The sequence below is a fragment of the Cimex lectularius genome, unplaced genomic scaffold (genome assembly GCF_000648675.2).
Source record: "Cimex lectularius strain Harlan isolate CLEC.00 unplaced genomic scaffold, Clec_2.1 scaffold147, whole genome shotgun sequence".
NCBI classification, from domain to species: domain Eukaryota; kingdom Metazoa; phylum Arthropoda; class Insecta; order Hemiptera; family Cimicidae; genus Cimex; species Cimex lectularius.
In genome coordinates, this window is record NW_019392851.1 from 723,937 (window position 1) to 750,426 (window position 26,490).

General features: G+C 32.9%; 2 protein-coding genes and 2 long non-coding RNA genes across 11 annotated transcripts; 2 read left to right on the forward strand and 2 right to left on the reverse strand.

Moving 5' to 3' along the window:
• The first annotated feature begins 29 nt into the window (after positions 1-29).
• LOC106667781 lies at positions 30-2,316 on the forward strand. The gene is made up of 3 exons (XR_001340638.2): positions 30-101; positions 776-902; positions 2,228-2,316. It is a non-coding gene; the product is annotated as an uncharacterized LOC106667781 (long non-coding RNA).
• Positions 2,286-12,536, reverse strand: LOC106667738 (splicing factor 3B subunit 1). Of its 3 annotated transcripts, none has more exons than XM_014395882.2 (21): positions 12,427-12,536; positions 9,805-9,989; positions 9,457-9,546; positions 9,257-9,383; positions 7,067-7,146; positions 6,791-6,955; positions 6,526-6,727; positions 6,390-6,457; positions 6,130-6,307; positions 5,680-6,002; positions 5,321-5,602; positions 4,977-5,247; positions 4,686-4,918; positions 4,478-4,624; positions 4,060-4,407; positions 3,800-3,982; positions 3,546-3,734; positions 3,314-3,489; positions 2,927-3,199; positions 2,633-2,849; positions 2,286-2,571 (listed from the first exon to the last, which is right to left on the reverse strand). In XM_014395882.2, the coding sequence occupies exons 1-21, from the start codon at positions 12,455-12,457 to the stop codon at positions 2,413-2,415; spliced, it is 3,927 nt and encodes a 1,308-aa protein (XP_014251368.1). In that variant the 5' UTR covers positions 12,458-12,536; the 3' UTR covers positions 2,286-2,412. The 3 variants fall into 3 exon arrangements, with proteins under 3 accessions (XP_014251368.1, XP_014251360.1, XP_024084463.1); XM_014395874.2 differs by having other exon boundaries at positions 6,526-6,730; XM_024228695.1 differs by lacking the exons at positions 9,257-9,383; positions 9,457-9,546; positions 9,805-9,989; positions 12,427-12,536 and adding an exon at positions 7,723-7,867 and having other exon boundaries at positions 6,526-6,730.
• Positions 12,537-12,587: 51 nt separating this feature from the next.
• Positions 12,588-13,115, forward strand: LOC112127575. The gene is made up of 2 exons (XR_002910633.1): positions 12,588-12,680; positions 12,857-13,115. It is a non-coding gene; the product is annotated as an uncharacterized LOC112127575 (long non-coding RNA).
• Positions 13,116-17,589: 4,474 nt separating this feature from the next.
• LOC106667762 (rac GTPase-activating protein 1) lies at positions 17,590-25,881 on the reverse strand. 6 transcript variants are annotated; one of them, XM_014395909.2, is made up of 11 exons: positions 25,576-25,881; positions 23,710-23,818; positions 23,440-23,642; positions 23,232-23,376; positions 22,878-23,174; positions 22,323-22,479; positions 22,140-22,263; positions 21,361-22,043; positions 21,283-21,300; positions 17,973-18,165; positions 17,590-17,806 (listed from the first exon to the last, which is right to left on the reverse strand). In XM_014395909.2, exons 2-11 carry the CDS (start codon positions 23,807-23,809, stop codon positions 17,696-17,698), a joined length of 2,031 nt encoding a protein of 676 aa, XP_014251395.1. In that variant the 5' UTR covers positions 23,810-23,818; positions 25,576-25,881; the 3' UTR covers positions 17,590-17,695. The 6 variants fall into 6 exon arrangements, with proteins under 6 accessions (XP_014251395.1, XP_014251405.1, XP_024084464.1 ...); XM_014395919.2 differs by having other exon boundaries at positions 23,710-23,829; positions 25,576-25,755; XM_024228696.1 differs by lacking the exon at positions 25,576-25,881 and adding an exon at positions 25,396-25,415.
• Positions 25,882-26,490: the final 609 nt, after the last annotated feature.

Sequence of the window (26,490 nt, forward strand, 5' to 3'; positions counted from 1 at the left end):
TTTTACAAAAATATTAAATTGTTAACTTTAAAATCAAGAAATATTAAAAGTAAAACAAATTTTATCCAAAGTCCAAAAATTATCGCAATAAAGCTAAAAAGGTAATTACTTTGTTTAACGTGTAATTAATATTTTGATAAAGATCTATCATGCCTCAAAATTATGTCCTCGTTTCTTTTTCCTTCAAAATTGCAATGTGATAAAACACTGTTATTGGTTTTTAATCTAGAATTTTGATTTGGCCTAGGTTTGCAATTGCATTTTTATTTTTCTAACACTTATGACCTTGGTGATCAGATATTTATTCGAATCATACCTCCTTTGTACAGTGGTTCAAATTTTATTCTGCATATTTGACAAATATTGAATAAATTTACAAATCACTAGGCATACATGGGTTCTTCAGAATACAATAATGGTATATTTTAACGGGCATATTGAAATTGCTTTATCTTCTAAGAACAAAGCAAAAATAATTTTCTTAATCGGTTTAGTTAATCACAAGTTATGTGCTAATTTAAAAAACGTCATAAATTTAAATTTTTTGCAAGATTCACACAAAAAAAGCACTGTCCATATGCTGCTAAAACTTCAATGAATAGACCTATCTTTAAAAAAAAAAAAAAAAAAAAAAACTGCAACGGATTTCGGAAGCCTGCAAAATCTCTATCCTTCTTTAAGGCTGGTTGTCCAATTATTTTTCTGTTATGTATATGGGAAGAAAAAGGGGATCCCACCTCAGCCTTCAACTAATCATTCTTCCTCGTACTTACAGTCGTTCTGTGCAAGATGTGGATAAAACAGGTTTATTAATAGAGCTGAAGGAACATCAGAAGATTTAGTTCAATGAAAGCACATACTAATAGAGCAAATATCAAGATAAACTGTTTTGGGACTATAGGGTAAGAAATAAAATTCATAGATGAACACAACTTTAAAACCGTAAGCACAGAATGAAACAGGTTGTTCGGATTAAACTGTTCAAAGTGTACATTTCAATAGTTATTTACATTTTTAAAAATATTACAAATCGCTGCTGCAATCATTGTTTGTAATGTTAGGATCACAAGACGAAAGATGGAACAAATTGGTAGTAATTGTGAGATCATAACCTTCATTAAGACAAATTTATGAAGTGGCAGGATCTCAACACAAAAAACACCATAAATTAGTTGGAGCAACGAATCACATCACAAATGTTCCAAATTTGTCACTGGCCATTGCGTACTACCTACTTTTACAAATCACCATTAATAAGTTGATTTCATAAGACTCAAAATGTGCCAACTGTTCTTCTGGGTTCAATGAATGCACAGCCTGCGCCCTCTCGTTTATACTTTCTGAATTATCCCACCACACCCCTATCACAATTCCATTAGAAATTCCTAGATGCCTCAGAAAGGGACAAAATGTCACTGGCTACAGTCATTTCAAATTTTTTAAACTGAAAGTGATTTTTTTAGTTATTGTGTAAAATCCACATCATTTGCTTTTCTTTTTTGTAAAATAAAAAAAAAAAAAAAACCGTAAAATTATTGTAAAAACAACTGTACGCTCAAATTGAACAAAATTCTGCGGGTTGCCTTCTTCATTTGCTTAGTGCTACAGCATATGCAACTCGCATCATATAATTTTTATCACTTTGGTAAACATTAAAAAAATAAAAATTCACTTTCATTATCATTAAACAAAACATCAAAATTTGAATGGGGTAATAAAAGAAGAATAAAGAAAACTTGAATGATTGAAATTTAAAATATTTCTTTTTATTTCATTTTGGTGAACTAAAAAGGTCCACTAGTAACAAAGATGCAAAATAAATCAATTTGGAAAAATAATTAATTGTAGTCACAAACATATTTCAATGAAATTTCACACTTCAACTAAACTAATAGAAAAAAAATTTAACAAATGCGTGCAAATTATAAATGTTGGGAAGTACTTTTTTTTTTTAAATACGTTATCCACATAAAATTTATTTTAAAAAATTTCATTTTATTACTTACTTTGTTTGTTGCTAACAATAGATTCAATTATTTCAAGAGACCAACTTTAAAATATAATAACATTAAGATTACAAATTACCACTAAATACATAATTTAATTTGATACTCTCATAGATAGTTGATACATACAAATAAAACTTGAAATATGCATCAAGTTTAAATGACAATGAGTATTGAGACATCAAATATTTATTTCTTTAATCAAAATTTTATTATTGTAGGTTAAATTTTTGATTGCTATATGAAGTATATTGGGACTACGAAAAAAAGAAGAAAAAATTACACTGACAGTATTTATTTTCATTTAAAGAACTTTTTTTTTGAGGAGTAATGAAATATCTGTTCTAAAAGAAATATATCATTAAAATAAATTAGTTTGTTTATTATATATAGAATTATGATTTTCTTAAAGGATGTAATCTAATTCGTATCTTATGTATTGGTTTTTGGGATCATTGTGTATCCTAGGATACCCGGCTACCAACGCATCTTGACCACCAATGTACAAGGAGTTGTATATTTTCCAGTACACATCACGAACTTTTCTTGCTGGATGGAATAAACCCTGTAAACAGAAAGAAAAGTATTATTAAGGCAAATGTGCTGTGTAACGCTAGAATTAATACCTGTAGAGCATATTGGAGGATTTTAATGGGACCCAACGCCACTCTAAGGCCTTCGACCGAGTCCATAAAAGCTTGGACCAAATGGGGTGAAGTTTCAAAAATGTTAGGCCACACATGATTGAGGAGGTGGATAAGCGCATCTTCGCAACCGAACCCGTAGACGCCCAACGCCATGTGTTTTATAGCAGCACAGGCAGTCTGCCTATGAACTAAATCTCTGAAAACAAACAAGTTTAGAACATGAAAGCAAGAAATAAAATATGAAAATAGTAAAGAATTTTAAAATAAACAGACCTATCCATCAGAGCGTCCTCAAGAAGAGGGGTGACGGCATAAATGTAATCTTTTCCCATTTCTCCAATGTATTCAAACAAGAATGACAATGATTTCAGGACGCCATTTTGAACGTTTAATTCTGGAACCCTATATTCATTCATTAAAGCGGGAAGGACTGTGAATGGAGAACACGTCTCGGCTACAATTGCTATTGCAACTGTGGTACAAACTCTGTTTTGCCTTTCCTGTACTTTCAGATTGTTGAGTAATGTGGCAAGAACATCATGTGGCCTAAAATAAATAAAATTACAATATTTTATATTTTTATTTAAAACATCTTCACAGTAATGCTTAAGTAAATCAAATGTAATAAAGTTCTATTATTATTTTTTTTTTTAATCTCACCCTATAGCTTTTGCAATATAACCGAATGTGTTAACAGTAGCTCTCCTGATTGCTTTTTTGTGAGCTTTGAGAAGTTCAAGAAGTTCAAAACAAATTCTCATCCATTCACGAGCTGAGACATACTCAGGTCCACGGTCGGCAATTCTTCCAACAAGGTCGATACAATTTTCTTGCACCTATGGTACATATTAGTTTATTATAAAATTTTTGGTATATTTAGAAAAAGAAATACCTTTTCATGACGATTTTTCAAAATTGGCGTAAGACGAGGCAGGAGATCTTTAATTGGAGGTGTCATTTTGGTCATACCGATTACATTGACGATGGCCTTCAATGCTCCCAAGATGCTTCCAAGTACCTCTGGGTACTCCTCACCCAAATATTCGTACAAAACAACACCCAAATGGCCCATGAGTTTTTCCTGAAGCATAACAAAAACGTTTGTGTATAAAGTCCACACAAAATTTATATACATTATAAATTTACCTCTTGACATGTTTTCATTACAACTGCTATTCTTGATATTAAATCAGCAGCTTGCTGTCTGACTTTGGCTGATTTGTTATTCAATCTCCAGAGAATGGTACCGCATATTTGTGGCAAGTAAGGTTTTACCCTTTTACCCAATTGATTTATAATTGTACCGAATCCATTTAACATGACCACATCCTAAATTTTTAAAAGTTAGTGAAATGTTAAAAAACTTTTATAAGTAACTTATAAGTAAGGTACGTAATTCGACATACTTCTGTAGTCTGTTCCTGGAATGCATACAGGATTCCATCTATAAGCTGTTCTTCAAGTCTACTGTCGATATCGGCAGCACCAAGGTTGCCCATCGTCTTTTCAATACTTTCCATAACCATTTTTCTGTATTGTTCGTTCTCGTCTTTAAGATCATCGACGACCCTGTTAATTATCTCACTGGCTCCGACTTTGTTAGCAATCTCAACCGTGGTATCGACAAGCTGACGGTAGTTCCTTCTGTCAAGGGCCATCCTGTGATTCCAAAAATGTTTGAAGAAGTGAGGAAGGATTTCTTCTTTGATGTATTGAGCTTCCACACCATCTGTACCGCAACATTGTTTGACCACCTTAAAAACGTATAATTATCAGATTTTTCATACAAGAAATATTGTTTATATTATTAAAAACAATTAATACCTTTAGTACTATTTTCTTCATTTCTTCATCTGGAGATTGAAACTCTCTTATGAGAATAACCATCACTTCCCTTGTATAATAATTTGCATATTCTGCATCCATAAGAGGGATGAGGTAACCGATAGCTTTTAAAAATGCAGCCAAACCCTTAAAAGTAATTAAAAATGTTAACAAATCCACTCTTAATTGTATTTAAAATCTAATTTACCTTTCCTCTGTGTGTCCTGATACCTTTCCACAATGGTTTGAGTACGGAATCAAAACTTTCAATACCGTATGGAGTTGCAGCTTCAGCAAGGGCAGCCATTGCAAGAGCAGTGATAGTCCTGACTTTTTGCTGTTCATCAACCAGGCCATGTTCAATGATTTCGACTAAACTTTTTAAATGGGGGAGAATCGCACAACCCATCAAGATTGCAATTTGCTGGACAATTTTTATTCCTGTAAAAAAAAAATTATTAAGTAAATAAGATTAGCGACCTAATAATAAGGATATTACCTGTATGCCTAGCTTGCCATGATTTTTTACTTCTGCAAACGGCTTTCAAGAATGGCAGAAGTGAAGGAATACCCAAAGCAGATGCTACAACAGCAAAAGCTCTTGCAGTCGTATTACGTACGTATTCATCAATATTATCGATATCAGGTCTCATTGTTGAAATCATAGTGGCTAAACCAGCTGCTTTAGCTAAATTAGAAATGATTTCTCTGCCTTCAACACGAGCATAGTAGTCTTCATCAATAAGCAGCGGTTCAATGACAACAAGAATCTAAAAAATACGAGATAAAAAAATAAATAAATTGTTGATTTAATTTTAGTTTTTAAATTTTTTTAGTACATACCTTGTGGACGTAAGGTCGGACAAGATCATCAAGTTTATACAAAATTCTGTCGATAACTTTAACAAGTAAATGTCTTTCTTGATCTTCAAGTGTGGGCGACATTAGAAGAGGTAAGATCTGATTGAACAGCGGCCCTGCGCCAAATTCTCTAGCCTTGTCTGTAATTTGTCTTAATGCAGCTTTACGCATGGGTGGAGTGCCATTCTTAATTTTTAAAAGAAGTCGCATAATCTTCCTTTCTTTCTGCTCCTCCGGAGAGAGGGTTTCTTCGTCAACGTCAACCTAAAGTTTTATTCAGCAATTAGTTTACATCGTTTAAATTAAAAAAAAAAAAAATGTTATTAAGTAAGAAACATTACCAATAATTTGTCGAAGTACTGGGCGTCCTCTGGTTTGAGAAAAGGTAGGTTCCCTTTGGGTTGGTTGTCAACGTATTTTGCACTTTTATCCTCCTGCTGCATGAAAAAACCTTGTGGTGTGTTTGCGATGGGTGTTGGTGTTGCTGTTAGCCTACGAGCGGGAGTCCTGATTGGGATGTAGCCTGCGGGCGGATTCAAGACTTTGTATCCAGGTGGGAACATCGATTCCAGCTCTTCATCGGTGAGAGGTCTGTTTCTCTCATCTATCTCCCTCTCCCACCTATATGCTTGAAGCTGCTCTGGTGTCATTGTCATAAGATGCCCTAGAAAAAAAAAAAAAAAATAACTTTTGGAAAAATTACACATAAATTGTGCTTCAAATTTTAACGTTTTGCTTGTTTATTCAAACAAAGGAATACTAAAACTCAAGTATGTGGGTAAAATATTTACCTGGAGTAGGAGTAGCCATCGCCATCGCCTTTGTTCCAGTAGGGGTGGCAGTTGGTGCACCCATCATAGGTGTTGTGACAACTGCCGGTGTTGAAGGCGTCATCGCACCTGCGGGAGTAGCTGAGGGAGTTTCATCCCAACGAGACCTTCTTTTGCTTGCTGATGGTGTTGGTGTATCCTGCATTAGCAAAATACCATTTTGTAATTATATAAACTTCATAAATATAACCAGGTTAAACTTGAGATATTTAAATACTTACTTGAATTAAGTCAGCACCTGTACGATCAGTCCTTGGAGTTTCAGCCCACCCACTGTGTCCAGGAGTTTCTGTATTTTAAACAAAAACATTTATCAGAAAATTATAACAATAATGGACAATTTAAATAAATATTTACCTCTTTCAGTTTTAGGGGTCTCGTCCCATCTATTTCTACGGGATGTACTTTGCGCTGGCGTTTCCCTGCCTGGTGTGGCATGACCAGGAGTAGCATGACCTGGTGTTGCATCCCAAATTCTTGTGCTTGGTGTAGCACCGGGAGTCTCTGAACCCTTGGCATGCCCGGGAGTTTCATCCCAACGGGCCTGAGCTGGTGTGGCCTGCTATGGATTATAAAATTGTATTTTTACATTAAGAATTAATTTTTGGTATTGTGAATTTACCTCATCTTTATCCCATGTTGCTTCAGAGGCTTTTTTCTTGGCGGCTGACGCATCCGAATCAACTGTCTGATCCCAACGGCCTCTTTTCTTGGCTTTGACAGTCTCGCCATTGGATTGGATTTTGAGGGTTCCATCTTTAGCTTTTTCAGCCAACTTTTTTCTTATCTGTAAAAAAATAAAGTGTTACTATTTCTTTAAAAATTTGAATGAAAATATTTAAACAAAAATAAGCTTATAATTATTTTGTAATATATTGTGTATATTACACAAATTCACCTCATTTTCTTCTCCCCTGAGCATCTGCTCTTTCATAATCTCTGTGAACGTTCTTGAGCCCACATCTGGTGTTTTTCCTCCTATACGTGCAAAAAAATAAAACAAAGAACACAAAATTATATTAGTTCCTGCGCTTGCACAAATTTTATCATTTTTGATTTAATTTTGATATATATTCCTATTATCTACATTAAGCCCTCAGAAAATACAAGTTCTAGAAAATTACTGAGAATTCAGGCATTGTTTTACCTGCTGAAATCATAACATAAAACCTAGCTATGAATTGTCAATGTTAGTTTTCTTCTCAGGATTGAGGACTTGAACAATGCATTGTATTTATTCTGCAACTACAATTCTTTAGTTTAATCTAAGGTCCTATTTCACTTGAAAATAGAAAGAGCTTTTAGATCTGTACTTTATTATTATTTATTTCAATAAAATATGTAACATAGCAAGTTATTTGTTAGAAATGTAATATTTTTAATTGTAACATTTTGTAGAATATGTAACAAAATAAATAAATAATAAATCACTGCGTAAAAAATTAAAACTGTTTAAATCCACTCTTATCACAAACAGAATATTTTTAACAGCTTTTCCAGATAAATACAATAATAAATACAATGCATTGTAGTTTAACTATTTTTAATACGTACATGTTCCAGAAACTCCAAGCTAGCAGCCCAATAGTGCCGTTGCCTTGCACATGTAAACCTGCAAATAGTCTTGGGGCGATTAATAAATTTTCTACCATTCGCATCCACACACATTCTCTCGGAAATAAAAAAGTACCAAAACCCGTGCTTTTGAACTATATCAAATAAAAAAGCACGAACGAGGAGCAATTTTTTACCATCCCTTAAAAGGAACTTCTCCATCTTCGTTGACAACTGAAATGGAACAGAGACTAATTAGAATGGAATTTTTGAAAGTTTTTGTTTTGATTTTCAAATTTGAAACTACTTCTTTTTTTTAGTTTTCTATTTGGTAAATGCAAGTTTTAATTTATTATTTTTATGCAGGATGGAGGTACTATCACTGAAGAACCATGTTTCGGAGAGAAGAAACGGTGACTCGTTCTTCCTTTTTCGCCTCTTTAAAGGAAAAAAAAATTCTTCTATAAATTATAAGTTCATCTATAAAACACCGTCATACTTTATATAACAAAAGATAAAAATAGAAAAAAATGCAATTTAAGAAAAATATAATATATTTTTACACTCTGCTCATCATTACATGCTTACATGTTGGAGGTAGGGAAAATAATGTAAAAAATGCCCCTTTACAGATTTAATAATTTCCAAAGCTCCAAAAGTACACAGTTGAGGTAGTTTCATTTGAGCAAACTTGTTTAAAAAAAACAAAAAAAAATTGAAAATTATGAGCTATTTATCAGTTCCCTTCCCGCCCGCAACATCCAATTATTAGTGTTATCATAATAAAAAATATATTTTTAAAAAAAGTTTTTTTAATTTCTTGAGAGATATGTAAACAGGGCAACATGAGGATTCAGATTTGCAAATTCATATTGTGTTAAAAGGACACTTTCACACTCGCTTGCACACAAATCTCACATACACACCCCAATAGACAGTTGGTCAAGTGTGTGCTCAGCAAATAGTTTTTAATGTTTTGTTATTGTTAAAAAAAAAGTTTAATTTTGGCACTAATTAAAAAATAAAAGTGTTTTTTGTGAAGAAAAATTACTATTCATATATTTCAAATCACGACAATTTCACACGAAACAAACAGATGCTTGATGCCTATAAGGTCTTACAAACAGTTTATTACAACTAAGCAATAACGAACATAAAATATTTACCATGATATAAAGTTACCATGGTAGGCACTTATTTTTATAAATTCTACAACAATTTGTTAAATTTTTCGTTAAAAAATGGCCCACCCTTTTTCTACACTTGAATAAAAAAAAATAATAATTTCATTACATAATAACAATTAGTCATTTAATAAATACCTATATGTAATAACATACTGAACATTTTTATAGATTTTCGTTTGTAATACCTTCGACAAGCTTAACTGTTAAGCATTATAAATGAATTATTGTTCAAAATATAACAAGCCAAGCACACACTCGTCTCATTGCAAAAAGGAAAATTAAAACTATGTTTAATAAATAACATCATAAAACATAAAATGAGTGGATACGCCTAACAGAAAACCCACCTTCTGCAAACGGATCGACTCTTTCCGGGGAGATAATCATCCTCCTTCTCATCTGCCTGTATTCGTCCTCTTTCTCCGCGATCGTGGGCCGACGCCTGTCAGCAAAAGGATCGTAATCCTTTTCGCTCTATTTGTTCAATTAGACGCAGAAAAATTAGAAAGTTTTTTAAATGTAATGAATAATTAATATTCAAACATACCTGAGCAACATCATTGAGCAATGCAGCAGGTGCCGTGTAGCCAGCTCTTTTGTTTTGATTGCTAAATGAGACAGGCTCAAATTCATCGTCCTAAAATACAAAGTATATGAATTAATGTTTTTCAATTTGAAAAAATACTGTATTTTTGTAATTAAGTATACAATTATACAGGGGGTTTGGAATTATTGGTACAAAAGTAGTAATTATTTTTTAAAAAAAGTAAAGAAAATACTTTATACATATCATTTTAACAAAAATTATAACTGAAATAAACTTTAAAATTAAATAATTAATAGTAACTTACGCAGTAAACAATTATTGTTTCAAATATAAACGTTTTAGACTTACATCGACTTCGTCATTTGCGGCGATAGAAGTGACATAGCCCTCAAATTTCCCCCCTCCGTAAATATCCCTATCGTAGAACCCGCTTTCTCCCAGGCCGACTCCTGGTTTATCCGGGTCATTCTTTTTCTCTTCGGCAGCAGCCAAAGCTTTTCGTGACTGGATCTCACGAATCTGCGCCTCAATGTCTAAAAAAGAAAGAAAAAAAAATGAGTTTACACACTACAATTATTATTAACAAATCTAAACACAGTTGTGAATAAGGAGGCAATTGAACCAATAAACCCATTTGAATTGTTTTAAATAAAACCTGAAATGGGCTATTTTATCACTCCAACCATCCAGGTCTGATTTCTTATGTTTTGGCACTGGTTTTGACATCAAGATGGTAAAATATCGTAATGTGTCAGACAGACAAAACCAGTAAAAACCAACATAATAGAATGAACAGAGATCAAACTACAAGTCCATTATGTCACAGGCTTCACCACAATATTTCACAATTCAGAAAAACTTTTCATTTCACAGGGCAGCGGGTCTCATGTGAGACAACAACAACCCTTGTATTCTTTAAGCCCAGTGGGTTTCCAGTCACTTTTAAACAGACCATTTTCTATTGCCTAATATTTTTACCCACTTTTATGGGTTCCCACTTTGAAGAAGTTTTTAGATGTAGTGGGAAACCAGCTTTCAAGTGTTTTGCACTGTTCCTGGATAGCCCTCTGCCGACTGAGAAAATTGCCTTTGTTTCGTTTTTAAAGGTAAAATTTGATTACTTTATCTTTTATATAAATACTTGAATTGATAGATTGTTAAAAGTTAAAATATTGTAGCAAAAAAGCAAAAGGCCATGGTAAAAAAAAAGGATGAACTTCTTCTGTCCATATTACAGCATTGGGAATAGAAAAATTGGACTCTGTCCTCAGTGATTCTTCAACATGAATAATTTTTTGTAAATGTTTTTTGTTAAATGTACATAGTTTGTAAATAATTTGTTTATAAATGTTAGTAATTAAGGTCCGGGACAAAAAGAAGCTCACTCTAGTATTTTTTTTTCTATAAAAAGACTTTTTCAGCTAAATTTTAATTGAATTTTGTTACTCAAATTGCCAGTAAAATTTTAAATCCCTGGAAATAATAGCAAATATTGGCCTTGAAGTAGGAAAAAAGATAGCACATCTGTCGTTTGTAAACAAAAATAATACATAAGAAAGAAAATGAAAATGAAAAACTGTAGAGTATCAATTTCAGAAATATCGAAAAACATAGAGTGGAATAGGAAAGTCATTACTACCTTTTTAAATAATCCAGAAAACTACAGACAGGAAAAAAGAGTGGCCTCAGCAAGGTACCACTAGAGTAGTCGCACTAAGATGTTTCAATAAATTAAAGAAATTCTGGGTATTCCTTATTGAATTTGATATTGAACTGTTATTGAAAACATATAACCACAAAGTTTGATTATGGAAAAAATCTGCCAGAATGTTTCTTTTTTCAATGTTAGAAGTATCGACCACTTTTTCACTCATGATTGCTCTGGATTGATGTATGGTCTTGAAGAAAAAAGCCAATTCAGCCTTCACTACCAATCGCTCAACTTATTTTAAGGACATCATCGGGCAACACAATCTTAAATATGTGTACAGATTGACATATTTAATTTTTTTTACACGTGATGTCTAATTTCCTTGAAGACCAACTCAGTCTTAACATTGCCAAGGACAAATAGGTAGAAAGGTTGGCAGTAATGACTGAATTTGCGTTTTTTTTTTTTTCCCAAGACCTTACGTTGATCCAGAGTGGTCAATGTTTCTTGCGCCTGAATTAGGGGGAAGCCTTTGAAATGTAAAAGAAGACATCTCATACATATGAGTGGTCTCAGCAAGTTACCCGTAGAGTAGTCATACTGAGACAAGTTTCAAAAATTCATAGAAATCCTAGTTATTCCTTGTTGAATTTGGTATTTCAACTGTATTGCACGGACAAACTTACTCATGCAGTACACTAGTAAAAAACATCTAATGACAAAGTTAGATTATCGAAAAAATCTGCCTGAATGTTTCATGTGTCGGAATGAGGGGGGAAGGTTTGAAATGCAAAGGAAGTCATCTCCTACATGCAAGGGGCCTCAGAAAGATACATCTAGAATAGTCGTACTGAGACAAGTTTAAACAATTCGGAGAAATTCTAGGTATTCCTTGTTGAATTTGGTATTCAACTGTATTGCCCAGACAAACGTGGACAATCATGCCGTGCATTAACAGAACACAGATAATCACACGGTTGCATTGTTGAAAATAAAGTGCTAATGGCACCAATCCACCAATGATCTAAGATATGTGGAAGCTAGGTCAAATATGGTCTACCAAAAATCATATGCCAAATGAGGATATAAAACTACAAACTAGCTCTTCTTTCTAGAACAAAGAATTTTGAGTAGATTATAAAAACAAAGTTGTTTTCAACAACACAAAAAAGACCTAAACATTGTCACACGCATCACGGGCTGCGCGTCTTGGGAGGCCAAACCCGCTTATAGAAAGTAGCGCATATTTCTTTCCGCAGTTTCCACACTTCATAAAATAACAACATAATCTGTTCATAAATGTAAAATAAAGTAAATACCTTCGTGAGTTTTCGGTATAACGTTCGCCATTACGAGAACTAAAGCAAAACGTTGTTTTCCTAAATCCTATCAGCCATAGGCAAGTGGCCAGCAGTATGTCACATCGATTGTGCACGTGCATACATCGATCGTCAAACATTAGATGTGGTTGCGTAATTTTTTTAAACTTTGTAGTATCTCTTTTTAAATAATAATTGAACGTAGTTGTATGTATATATCAAAACTGTAGTTTGATGATATTGTTAATAACGAGGTTTGTATTAGTTTATTAATAACCGATACTGTTTTTACGGAGTACGAATAACATTAAATCACTATGAAAGAGACATGAAAATATTATTTTATATTGGTATTTTATTTCTTAATTATACACTTTCTATTGTTTCTGTATTACATTTACAGACAATTTACAGTTAAATACGTTTTTAGGTAGTAATGAATCGATATATTTGTTGAAGTTCAAGTGGGGGTTTTATGGAGGGATGGAGCTGATAATGATTTGCTTTGAAGGTTGCAAAACACCGGAAAAGTCGGCACTCGGATCGTCACGGAGGGTTAAAAAATCGTCTGTCATCCTCGATCGCTTCTCTCGTCGAGTTCTTTGACTTTATTCTAAGTGAAATTAGGAAAAAATAACTATGTCTTTTACTGAAGTGAGCATTCCGGCTCCGTGGGGAGCGATACAAGGTCGGTATGATTTTTTAAAAAATTATTTCTTATTTTATATGTTACGACTGAACAACTACTGCAAGGGCGGTCTAGGTTTTTGACATTTGACCTCTAGACGTGTGGAGGTTGTCAACGTCTAGGCGGACAGTAACGTCTTACGTTACTTCTTACGATCATTGACCCTTATCAATTGACAAGAATTTAGGTGCTACCTTGCAGTGTTCAATTCATCGATATTTTATTTTTTGGCCGTGTTTTTAATTAAATTTATCTTTAATAAATCCTCATAAATAATAATAATAAACAAATAATAAATTAATTAAACCACACATGGATTAAAATTATTCACAAAGCTTTCTTAACTTTGACAAGACATAAAAACAAATAAGCAAGTTTTTTGAAAAATATTCTTGTAATCTTCTGAGAAATTGTTTTATTGCCTCCAATTGTATCCTCTTGTAATTCTAGTCAATGATGTACATAAAAAAGTCAGAATGGAAGACCCTTATCAATTGACAAGAATTTTGGTGCTACCTTGTAGTATTCATTTCATTGATATTTTATTTTTTGGTCGTCGTTAATAAATAAATAACCTTTAATAAATCCTTGAAAAAATAAGAATCACCAACTTCCATTACTATACGACCAGGTGGAAAAATCAATATAAATGATTAAAGTTCCTTTCTCTACATCTACGGTGCTCTAGAGAAGATCTATATTAAACCATACTTGGATTATAAATTATACACAAAGCTTTCTTAATTTTGACACATCTTAAAAACAAAATTAGCCTTTTTTTTAGGTAGAAAAATCAATATCATAATTTACTGAAAGTTCCCTTCTCTTTATCTACAGTGCTCTATAGAAGACCTATATTGACCCATACATGGATTATAAATGATACACAAAGCTTTCTTAATATTGACAAGTCTTAAAAATAAAATCAGCCAGTTTTTTGGTAGTATTGTTCTTGGAATCCTCCTAGAAACGTATTATTACTAGTAATGATGTATTAAATAAATGTAGAATATAAATATTTGTGAACCCATTATTACATTTATAAACTAAAACAAAATAATAGATATGTCAAAATTTTCAAGTTGAAATATTTTTAAAATTTATACAAAGTTTATATGAACAATTAGCAATGAATCCTTCAGTAATTGTTATTAAATCAAGGATAAATCGTACTATTTAAATGCTTGGAATATATAAAAAAACACAAAACATCCATTGTAATACATTTACATGCCTTTTTCTACATCTACTCTTTAGGTGACCTGACCACACATAGATTGTAAAGTCCTAATAATATTAGCTATATTTTTTGCAATATTATTCTAGGAATCTGAAAAATCATTTTATTGCCTGCAGTTCTGGTCAATGATATATTAAAAAAAAAAAGCAAGTATTTATAATCCCCTTGTTTATAAACTAGTTATACCGCGAAATACAGTAAATATGTCAAAATCTCCAATTTTTAAATATTTTTAAAAGCACTCTTTTCTATTTTGGATATGGTAAAGTGGATTGAACCCTCGTCTCTGACACCCAATGGGTATTTTGACATTAGCCCCTTCTGTACAACAGAAATTACTGTAGTGACCCAGAGTAACCACCACAGACAGCCCGATCCAGGGCCTCATCACCACCCATCTCTCACCTATCCCCCCCCGGGTCGGTTTGGCCCATGGAGAGAGTCCACATCCACCGGGAGTGGGGGAAAGAGGATATATTCAAAAAAGGAGGAAGAGGGGATCGGTTCTTAACTTGGAGATTGTGGACAGCAGAAGACAAAAAGGGCTGATTCTAAAAAAGGAGGAGAAAGGAAGAAAGGAGTATGTTTCCCAGACAAGACTACCCCAGGGCACGGGACCCAATTCACCAGTGCCTCCAATTCACCCCTGTAGTGAGTTTTACCGTCAGGAGCTGGGGAGCAAGGTTGAGGGATCCAGAATTTTCTTTTAGTCAGAACACAAGAATTTATTTACACTAATAGTTTCTCTTTTCTTTTACATCTGTTTATAATATATGATATTAAATAAATGGGGGTGCCTTCGGTGATAGGGGGGGGCGAGTGAAAAAAAAGAGGCCTGCTTACCTTTCCTGAGGTGGTCTGGTGCCCTGGGGTGGTCTCGTCCTGGAAACGTCCTCCTTTCTTCCTTTCTCCTCCTTTTTTGCAATCAGCCCTTTTTGTCCTCTGCTGTCCAGCAATCTCCAGGTTAGGAACCAATCCCCTCCTCCTCTTTTTTGTATATATCCTCTTTCCCCCACGCCGAACCGACAGGGAGAGATGGGTGGTGACGAGGCCCTGGATAGGGCCATCTGTGGTGGTTCCTCTGGGTCACCACATTACTTTACTTGTTATTGGATAAATTATTCTGTGTGGATAAAAACCACTAACATCAAAATAAAATGAAAAATTCTATATCTCCCAGACCCCTGGGGCGAAACTTGCTTTGATGGCTGGAACCCACCAGAAATCACCCTCTCAACAGGGGACTACGGTGGCCAAGTATGCCAGTGGTTCTGAATTCGAATCCCAACACAGCGCATGGCTTTTTAATTGATAATGGTATAAAAATGCCGAGTAAAGTGGTTTGACCCTTTGTCAGTGACAACCAACAAGCAACGGGTTGGACATTAAGCCCTCCATATGACAGGAATTACTTTAGTGACTTGTTTTCATCCTCTCAACACAAAGGCCTAATGTGTGTAAAAATGTTAAAGTGACGCCGTAAATCAACTAGTACATTAATAACGACTAGTAACATGCAACGATAAATTTCCAAATAGACCAACCATTCTAAATAAACATGGGAAAACATATTTGTAGATATATACATAGGCAGTCTGATGATGAGCATTTAAAGGCTCAAAATATGATCATAATGTGTTTCGAAGTATCCAAGACTAGATACATGTCAAACATCATCATCCTCACATCCATTAATTTTGTATGCAGATATACCCACAGATTTCATGATTAGCTCTAGCCCTGAACCATGTAATCAACGATTCCAGTTTATATTAGCGTTAATGAGATTAAAACCAAAGAGACCTGTGTGCAAAGCTTTATTGTCCTTACTCTATTTTTTCTAATTCTTACCCTAACACAATGTTTTGAGGGCCTGAAATAGTAATAAGATGAAAACTACGCTAATAAACAGGCTGTTTAGTGAGAATGTCAACTTGAGCATCCTCTCATGCCTGGTGTCCTCTCACCCAGAAATAACCAGTTTCAACTCCTTTATTTTTTCCAAGTTTAAGTACTCTTTTGGCTACCCTAGTGACCAAATAGCTATCCACTGATTCAGTATGTATAATCCATACAGGTATTTAGTAGTTACAATTGGCACAATTTATACATATTTTAATTAATTATATTTTTTTATCTAGTTCTTGGTTGAAATGAAAAAGCTATTGTCATGATTAGGATTCAAACCCACGACCTTTGGCTCAATACGCCCCTGCTCTGACCAGTTGAGCTATCGTAACTTTGATTGAATGGGTGATAAAAGCTTTTTCATCTTAACAAGAACTTGATAAAAAGTATAATTAATTAAAGTTTTTGATTCCGACATTATTTGAATCTTTTTACCAGTTACAATTGTTTTCATGTCTGTATAAAATGACAATAATTTCAGCTGAAAAACACTATTTTATACGTGAGTGGTGTTTAGTGACTGTTAATTAATGATTATTTGGAGATCGTGAGATGCAGTCTGGTGTGAAGTAAGTTTAGAAAAACATTTTCTTTATTGTGCCAACGTTTCGATCTTTGTTGAGATCATCTTCAGGGCCTGGGATTTATAAACATTGTTGAAATTATACAAATACATGTAGGATGTGAAAAAAATGAATTTGTACAATGATAGAAATTTTAAACTCATTCAAAGTGTTTGTGTACAATGACAAGAGTGGGTACAGATACTTTGAATGAGTCTAAAATTTCTATCATTGTATAAATTCATTTTTTCACATCCTACATGTATTTGTATAATTTAAATAATGTTTATAAATCCCAGGGCCTGAAAATGATCTCAATAAATATCGAAATGTTGGCACAATAAAGAAAATGTTTTTCTAAGCCAACTTCAAAAATGAGAAATGAAAACTGAATTAACATAGGCGGGGTATTTTTACATAATCCCTTATCTATATAATATTATGGGATAAACATAACTATATTGTGTTTTAAAATCCATTTAAAGGTTTACGGTTTAAATCTGAAGAAATAAAAAACTACAAAACCTCTATTACCATGCACATGTTGAATGGCAACAATATTAGTATTATTTTGGCAAATTTTTGATTTTCTTAGCATAATAAGGTGTGTTAGCATGATATATATTTAAAAACAAGTCAAATTGGAGGAATTTAGAAATTATTGCTTCACATATAGGGGAAAATTTCAAAAATATGCCAAAATTTATAAATTAGTTTAAAAGAGATTATAAGGATTTTATTACATGAACAATAAAAATAGACAATGGTGTTAAAATAAAACATATTTATCAATAGTATAATTAGATATCAAATTTAACTATTTCCTCACATTATTAAAAGTGATGTCACAAATTATTTACGAACTTTTCCTTACCAACAAGTACATCCTCGGCCACTTGTCAGGCTGAAACAGTGCAAATATATGCTGCTGCGAATTCTTAATCCAAAATTAGTCATGTAAAAATTCTTAGGCCACATTTTCTAAAATTCAGAAAAAGATTATGAAATAATCTGGTAAAAGAGATATGTTCAATAATGGAAATTTACTGGGACCACCTCTCAGTGTTGTACGAGATATTTTTTTAATATAATTTATTAAGTGTTGTAATAAAATCTGCATAATATATAATCAAAAATCTACACTAACTTTTTTTATTGTTTTCAGGAAAATGGTGGGGATCTTTTGATAAACAACCAATTCTTTTCCTCCATGGATGGCAAGACAATTCCGGCAGTTTTGACCCTTTAATCGAACAACTCCCGAAAGATCTATCCTATTTGTGCATCGACTTTCCTGGCCATGGTTTTTCTTCTCACTATCCAAAGGTAACTGTAATATGCTAATTAAATTAATTTACTTGTTTGTTTTTCTCCATATGCATTATTATAAAATACATATTTATACACAGAACTTCAATAAATAGAAATTTTTGGGATGGTTTTGTCCTATAAATTCATAGTACAGTCGAACTTCCCCAAATGGACATCATAAGCGGACAATTTGATTTTTCCCGGCATTTTTACATTTACATTACTAATAAAAGTACTTATAAATGGGCACAGGCACTACCTTTATAGTTTTTCAATGAAGAAGTCTCTTATAAGCAGACAGCCAAATGAAAATCAGCAGGATTCAATGAATGACAAATTATTTGTCTTATATGTTTGCTGGCTAACAGTAATGTTTCGGGAATTATCTCAACCCGCACGGTTTTGAATGCTTTTGGTGATTCCCGGTCCCGGTCAAATCGGCTATCAGTTGATCTTTGGATTGCGATTGTGACAAAACTGATTTTGAGATGAGTATGAAAAAAAGCATACTTTAAGAGAAAAGATCAATGTCTTAGAAGTTCATGAAGAAAGAGAAAATTAGTATTCTTGGACCCTTCTGATAAGGGGACAAGATCCCATTCCTGAGTGGTGTCCATTTATGGGAAGTTTGACTGTAGTTATTCTGGTAATAAGATCCTTTCCTGTCAATGAAGATTTCTAAACGTTAACTATACAAATGTATACACTAACAAATACAAAAAACCAAAAACCACACCACACTGACAAACCACTGCTAACCCTAAAGTCTTCATAATAGTGATACACATATACATCCACTTCCAACGTGTGAATATTCTTTTATAGATATTTTTTTTAGATGACTAAATTAACAATTATAAATTAAGAACCAAATATTTTTTTTTAGCTTATAGATTTCATATTTTTTCAGGGACATTTTTATTATATATTTTACGATGGACTGATCACAGCTCGGAGAGTTGTGAAACATTACGGTTGGCAAAAGGTGTCGATTGTTGGACATTCGTTAGGCGGTGCCGTCGGTTTTATGTATGCAGCGTCTTATCCAGATGAAATCGACAAGCTCGTATCCCTTGATATAGTGTGTCCTAGGGTTTCACAACCGTCGACGTTGGCGAATGCCTTTGGTTCCTGCATTGATAAGTAATGGCGTATTATTGTTAATTGAAAAATTCTGTTTAACCAGCTGTGTTTTAGTTTTTTAAAATATGAAGGTCTACCACCTGATAAACAGCCTTGTTATGAATATGATGAAATGGTTGCTATAGCTCTCCAAGGTTATAAAGGCAGCGTTACCAAAGACAGTGTAGAAATTCTAATGAAAAGAGGAATGAAGCCTTGCAAAGAAAAAGAAGGAAAATATTTATTTTCTCGTGATGTAAGATTAAAGGTGAGATCGATACGATGAAATAAACCCGTTCCTTTTGAAAATAATATATATTTTTAAGGTTTCAGGGTTAGGAATGCCTTCATTAGACATTGTACTCGAATTAGCAGCAAAAGTAAAATGTCATTATTTAAATATAAGGGCGAAAGACGGTTTGAAACTTGAATCGCCTGAGATTTACCCTCAGGTGCTTAAGCTGCTGAGGGACACGTGCAAATCGTTCAACTATTATGTAGTCGATGGAGCCCATCATGTACATCTAAATGACGCTAAACGGATAGCACCATTTCTAGCCAAATTTCTCACGACAGAAGTTCCAATTAGTGAAAGCTTTCAAATTGACTAAAAAAAACGAGAATTCTTAAGAAATCCAAGCAAAAATATTTTCACAATTAGAAATAATCTAATATAATAAGTAGTCCTATGAACATCGGCACTTGCACAATCTTTGTGATTTATTACCATTCCTCAATAGAAATGTTTTCTTCTTTTTCTTCCTTGTTTCTATTTTAAGAAGTCATCTTCTTACAAATTGCATTTCCAATTTAATATAACCCAACCGATAAAACAGTATTCATATTATTATTTAAACAATTGTCTTTCATGACTGTTCCATTAAAACTACTTATGACATATTTAGAGTTATGTATGTATTAAGAAAACATTGTTTTTTATTGTTATTGACTGGCGGTGGTTTTTATTCAATATATATGTACATTTTTCTCTGTTTGTTTATTTATATAATTGTTTATTTATTATTAAGTAAAGGGAAAGAAACTTGTTTTGTTTATTTACTTGTTATGATTTGTTAACAATTATTTTATATACATATAATGGTGGATGTAACTATAACAGCCACATTACATATATGCACATAAATGAATCCAATATAATAATAATGAATAAATTATTCTCCACAGTAACCCAAACAAAATTAATATATGGCATACAAACATAAATCGTTCAAAAAATTGGTCATGTAATTTACGAATTTTTAAAGTAAAACAATAAAATAAATTTTGAACATTGAAAATTGGTAGTAAATAAACAATAAAAAAACAAAAAGGAAATCCAATAAAATAAAAACGATGAAAGGTAAAAATAAAATTTATTGGGGCCATTAACATTATATTACATAATCACATTCATTACTATAGAGAGCATCAGATAGTGATGTTAAAAAGTAAATAAGGTTTAATATAAAAACTGGATTAATATTATGTAAATGGTAGCTAGAACAAACAGTGTATAACATAAAACATGATGTTATCATGCGAAAACAAAATGATTAGTTGATGCATAGATATTAGGTACAATACAATTACAATAAACATAGAGAGCATTATTTATAATGGTATTAACCAAGTGATGCAAATAAAATATCAAAAAAAATTAGTTAAAAACAATTGTTAAAATTAAAAGTACAGTTTAACTAATGCGACATATACAAATTCTGAACTATTTCTTTCTAACAGTAACTTAAATTCTAAAATTTGCAAGAGAGCTTCAAAAGATTCCAATGTTGAGTATTGAGATTAATAAGACTAGAAATATTTTACATGAAAATAGATCAAGAAAGTGTCATGGGGGGTACTTTAATTTTTTCTTTCAAGTACATAATAATGTAAAATTTAAGTGATGAAAATATAAGTGATGTGGAATTGAAGGGATCTCTAAGAGGAGCCAGCTAGTTTCCATTACTTTTAGAGGCCAATAAAATCTTTAAATATGTTTGAAGTTTCAAGGAGATTCAAAATACCTCATTTTCCGCACAGTCCTGGAAAATTAAATATGTATTAAAATTAGAGTTGATTTAATGAAAATGTATTTTGTTTACCTGAAATTCTGCCGTCCAGGAGTCTGGAAAAAATTTAGTAGGCTATTCGCAGATGGGGTTTTGTGCATTTCATTTTCACTTGGCACCAAGTCGTGGTCTTTCATAAAAGACTCCCAGTACTCTGAAGGTATGGAAATTAACTCGCTCATAACTTTGTTACCCAAGTTAGTTTCAGCAAATAAGTTGTCAGGCTCATTCCTCGAATAGCCAATTATTGTTGGGCCAAACATTTTTGACAAGTTGCTAACAGGCATTTTACAGTCTGGAGATTCCGCCACCTTTTGCAAGTGTAGAATTATATATGCCAAAGTGTCCCTGTTCGGCTGTGGTAACTGTGACACGATCTGGAAGAGTCGGGCCCTCCGATCTTCTTCGTCCGTAACTTCCGTTGCTCTGGCGAATTCATCCCACCTTATCTGTGTGATCAACGGCTCTTTGAGGGATCTTAGGAACTCTTTGAGACAACCGCAGATCGTATGGACATCAGGAACCTGAGAAAGGTTAGGAATTCCTTTCCCTTTAATGAATCTCTCCTTTAAAGCTTTTACTTCCTTGTCAGAGCCTGGGATCCTGTAAAGTCCGATTTCATTCAGACCTCTAGCTTCAATCTCCTTTATACAATGCACAACAAGAGCTGGCACCATCGGTGCACTCTTCGGTGTGAAATCTGCTATTGTTCCAACCTAGAAAAGTTTTAATAAAAAAAATACATAAACCACACCAGATCCACCAACATATATATATATATATATTTTTTTTTTTTTTTTTAAACAACTTACCCCATTATTTTTGCTCGGTGTTGTAGTCGCTGGAACACAAGGAAGCGGGACTTTATCTTTACAAGTTGCATGACATACGGTTTTACAATCTTTACACTTAGCACCAGAAGATGAAAACTTAATTCTGAAAACAAAGTAATATTTTCAACGCTTTGGTCGAATAGACAAAAAGTACGAACTCACCTACGATTGCAGACATTACAAATTTCGCCTTTTATCATCGGTTTAAAATTGAACCGATGTGGACGTGTATTGATGGAGTTGATTCCAAAAGGAGTGCACGGCAGCTTATCGGCGCTTGGAGTTCTGAATATTTCATTGTTCAAACTTGATTCCGATTCTAAAAATATAATTACACCCTTGAAGTAAAGTGCAGTAATAATGAGAATGGGGCTAAAATTGTGCTTGATGACCACATAAACTTTCACTTACAAAATTGATCAAATTAAGCTACTAAAGTTCATACACACAATTAATAATAAAAAAAAAGGATGGATTTTAAAGGAATTTAATTGAATATTGCAAAATATTTTATAACAAAAAATATTTTTAATCCTTAGAACTTAGTAACAAGATATATATATTTTTGTTTTAAATAATATGACCATTTCTGTAAATACTGGAAGATCATTTCAAATAAGATTATTTTTTTTAACATATCCTTCTTCTTAATACAAAAAATAATTTTATAAAATTAAATTCATTATAAACACACAAAACATTAGTTGATTGCTGTACCTGTTTTGGGCAGTTTTGGTGTTCCAAGACTTTGGAAACATGAAGGTACGGTCTCAACTACGGAAGTAGCTGACACAGGGCCGTTATGCTTTACAGTGACCGTTGTTGTGGCGATGACTTTTTCTACGTTTTCTCCTTTTCCAATTTCAATCTTTTTAATAGACATGGACTTCCTCTTTTTAGTTGGTTTGACATTTTCATCAGTGATATACTGCCTCTTTGCACCACGACCTTCGTTTTCAGAAGTATTGAACGAATCATCATCCCTCGTATAGCTCAAATCGTCTAATACTGAACCTTGAGAAGAAAAATAGATTGATTATTTGCCATTAAAGATATTTATTTAAAACATACCTGTCGTCTCCATTTCAGTAATTGTGTCCAAACGATCATTGTCCCGGTCTGTCCAGTTTTTAACAAGACTGAGTTTAACTTTAGTGTCTTCTTGAATGTCTTTATCATTTTTTAAAATTTCTCTGAATAAATCAAGTTGACTCTCCTTAAAAACACACAAAACATTTTATACAAAAATCAAGATTATAAAGTTTAAATCTAAACGTACAAAGAAGTCTCTTTCTTTTGTCGCCTTCTTGGTTTTTAATTTCTCTTCATCTAACAATCTCCTCGCTGTCTGTGCGTTTTTTTCTAGTTCTGTTATCTGTCTCGCATTATCTTTCAGCTGCATTAAAAGAGTTCCATTTTCTTCAACACATTTTTTCCATTTTTTTCTCGTTTCCTCAAAACATTTCGCCAAGTCTATGTGTGCTGTGAAGAGAAACAAAATTTTTACACAAATGTCCATATAACGTTCAATAATAATTGATGTGATTACATTTTGTAACTCTTGAGCACGCTTCGATAACAGTGTTTGCATAAATTGTGATTGAGTCAAAGATTGCAAGTAGTTCCGTATATTCTTTTGGCACATCCATTTCTGATTCCTGAAAATAAACTTGCACGTTTATTATTATCATTTATTATTTTTAACTTTACTTAATAAACTGCAAATAATAAATTTTTAATTATTTTATCAGCTTCTACTATTATATAATTAAGTAGACAAGAAGTACAAATTAATTGAGTAAACTCTGCAAATGTTGTTCAAAGTTCCAGTTTTAATCAATAATTAAGGATGAGCCATCATGAACATAACAATTGTGAAATAAATACAAAAAATCCAAATCCCTTGAAAAGATCGACAAGACAAATTAACAAAGTTGGAATTTAAAGTTATCTAGCAAAAGAAGGTGCTGCACACACCGATGCAGCCAATCTGACCTGTCAACACAGCCATTTAAAAATAAAAATGCTCAAATACAACTTTCTTTTGCTAAACCAATAGGTAATGTTTCAATGAATAGAGTATTATTTTCTACTGGGATAAAAAAAATCTACCGGACTTTGTAGAGAACTTGCTTCATCTTTAACAGTGAATCCACTACTATTCTTGAATAAAGGCAAGAAACAGTTAAAACACAAAATCTAAACCTAAAGCTTCAGGGGATCGCAGTAACCGAGTGACCAGCGTGATAAGACTTTCGGCTCGTAGACCCCATGATCATAGGTTCGATTCCCACCGCTTCCTGGACTTTTTTTTTCACACTGAGCTTCCTACCCCAACTTCTCATAAACATGAAACAAATACATACATACTCTGGCTAATATGCAATTCTTAAAGCCATTAAAAAAATAAAATAAGCCTCTAGTACTAACAATATTGGTGACCTTTTGTACCTTAAATACTGCTAAGCCTGAATGGCTGTGTCAATCCAATGACCCATGCGAGTATAAAAAATGTAAATTCAGGTTCAATAAGGTAGAAATGTCAACTGAATGTTTGAAACACAGTTATTCATATGATCTTAAGTCACTCAACAGCAATCATCTGCCCAAAATATATTTATTCTATAGTTATTCGGAAATCGTGAGATGTGGTCTGGTGTGACGTAGGTTTCAGAAAAACATTTTCTTTATCGTGCTAACATTTCGATCTTTATTGAGACCATCTTCAGGGCCTGGGATTTACAAATATAGCCCTGATGATGATCTCAAAAAAGATCGAAACGTTGGCACGATAAAGAAAATGTTTTTCTGAAACCTACGTCACACCAGACCGCATCTCACGATTTCCAAATAATCACAGACTAACGGTCACTAATCACCACACATTTATTCTATAGACTGCAGGGCTGTTTGGCTATAGCGTATTATATGCTTGTAATACCCACAACTGTTAATTTATTCTTTTTGATTTGTTCTTGATATGTGCTTTGCTTGGAAGTTCTATGTGAATAGATGCTTACAAATTGTTAATTTAATTATGAAAATGCAGTTTATAGGACTGTTTAGTTAATTATTTTTGAAAAATTGATAGAACGTGCCAAAATTGATGTGATGTAAAGACCCTGAGTTGGATAAGGCTCCAAATTTCTAAATTTATTTTTAAAATGATGATTTTTATTACATGATTCATAAACTAAAAATGCGTAATATTTAATATTAAAAAGTTCAAAACTACCTAATATAATTACAACTTCATCTACATCTTATGTTGTTAGTTGTTAAAAGTTGCAATAAACGGCTTCCATTGTCCCTTGTTTGTATGATAAATGGACCGTGTCTTTTAAAATAAGACAGAATGAAATAACGGTTGAAGCCTTAAACGTACGGCATCTTAAAACATAAATTGAACACTTACCGAATAAATAGCATTAGTTGAATGTTAAAACTGGCGAATTGTGTGCGGGATCTCTGAAAGCGGTCGGAGCCGACCGTTATTCCCTTTCAAGTTTCAACAAGACAGGAGGTAAACAGAGGATTCGTAGGTTCGCGTCATGGTTTCAAGTTTCAACGGTCGGGCTCGACGAGCCGCTCGCGTTGAAAAAAAAGAAACCTCATACGCTTAAAAAACAAAATCTATTAAAATTATTGGCTCTTTTTAAATTATTAAATAATGTATTGTTTAGTAACAAAAAAGGAAAATGTTTGTTTTTGATGTATATTATTAATAGGAACAACTTGGCGACATATCGATACATCGATTAGATTCAAAGGAGAAACAAATAAACCATTCAATATTTAATTATTAACAATTAACAATAATACTAATACAAAAAACCTTTTTTCGTTTGTCTAAAGAAGCATTTTTTTATAAAGATTTATTTCACTACCATATATATGTCTTTAGTAGTGATTACAGGCCACTCCATATCTTTATACTATCCCTTGAGAATTGGCCAAAATTAATTAACTTTCCTTATAAATATCATTTCAATCAGAATTAAATTTCTGTAAGGATTGGAAGACTGCTTTTTTTGGTACCATAAATCACCACTATATAAAATGGTACGTGGAAGATATGTGTCTTCAACAAACATTCCTTGGCCAATTTATTCATCTCTTCTTTGCCACTCTGCCCTGTATTCCATAGAATCCAGACCACATTTTAGACATACCAAACTGCCAAAAATCAATGAGACAATGGATTAAGATTCCAGGCAGAGGCCAAAGCCATAATTCATATTAATTCATAGTGATTATTCGGAGATCGTGAGATGCGGTCTGGTGTGACGTAGGTTTCAGAAAAAGATTTTCTTTATCATGCCAACGTTTC

Coding starts and splice junctions, on each gene's coding strand:
- LOC106667738 (XM_014395874.2), bottom strand. CDS start 12,457: ATGGCGAACGTTATACCGAAAACTCACGAAG. Junction 4,919..4,976: donor ATGGCAAGCTAGGCATACAG/GTAATATCCTTA, acceptor TTTTTTTTACAG/GAATAAAAATTGTCCAGCAA. Junction 3,983..4,059: donor TCCAGGAACAGACTACAGAA/GTATGTCGAATT, acceptor TTAAAAATTTAG/GATGTGGTCATGTTAAATGG.
- LOC106667762 (XM_014395909.2), bottom strand. CDS start 23,809: ATGGATGTGCCAAAAGAATATACGGAACTACTTGCAATCTTTGACTCA. Junction 22,480..22,877: donor ACCAAAACTGCCCAAAACAG/GTACAGCAATCA, acceptor TTATATTTTTAG/AATCGGAATCAAGTTTGAAC. Junction 17,807..17,972: donor TCCTGAAAACAATAAAAAAA/GTTAGTGTAGAT, acceptor TCTGAATTTTAG/AAAATGTGGCCTAAGAATTT.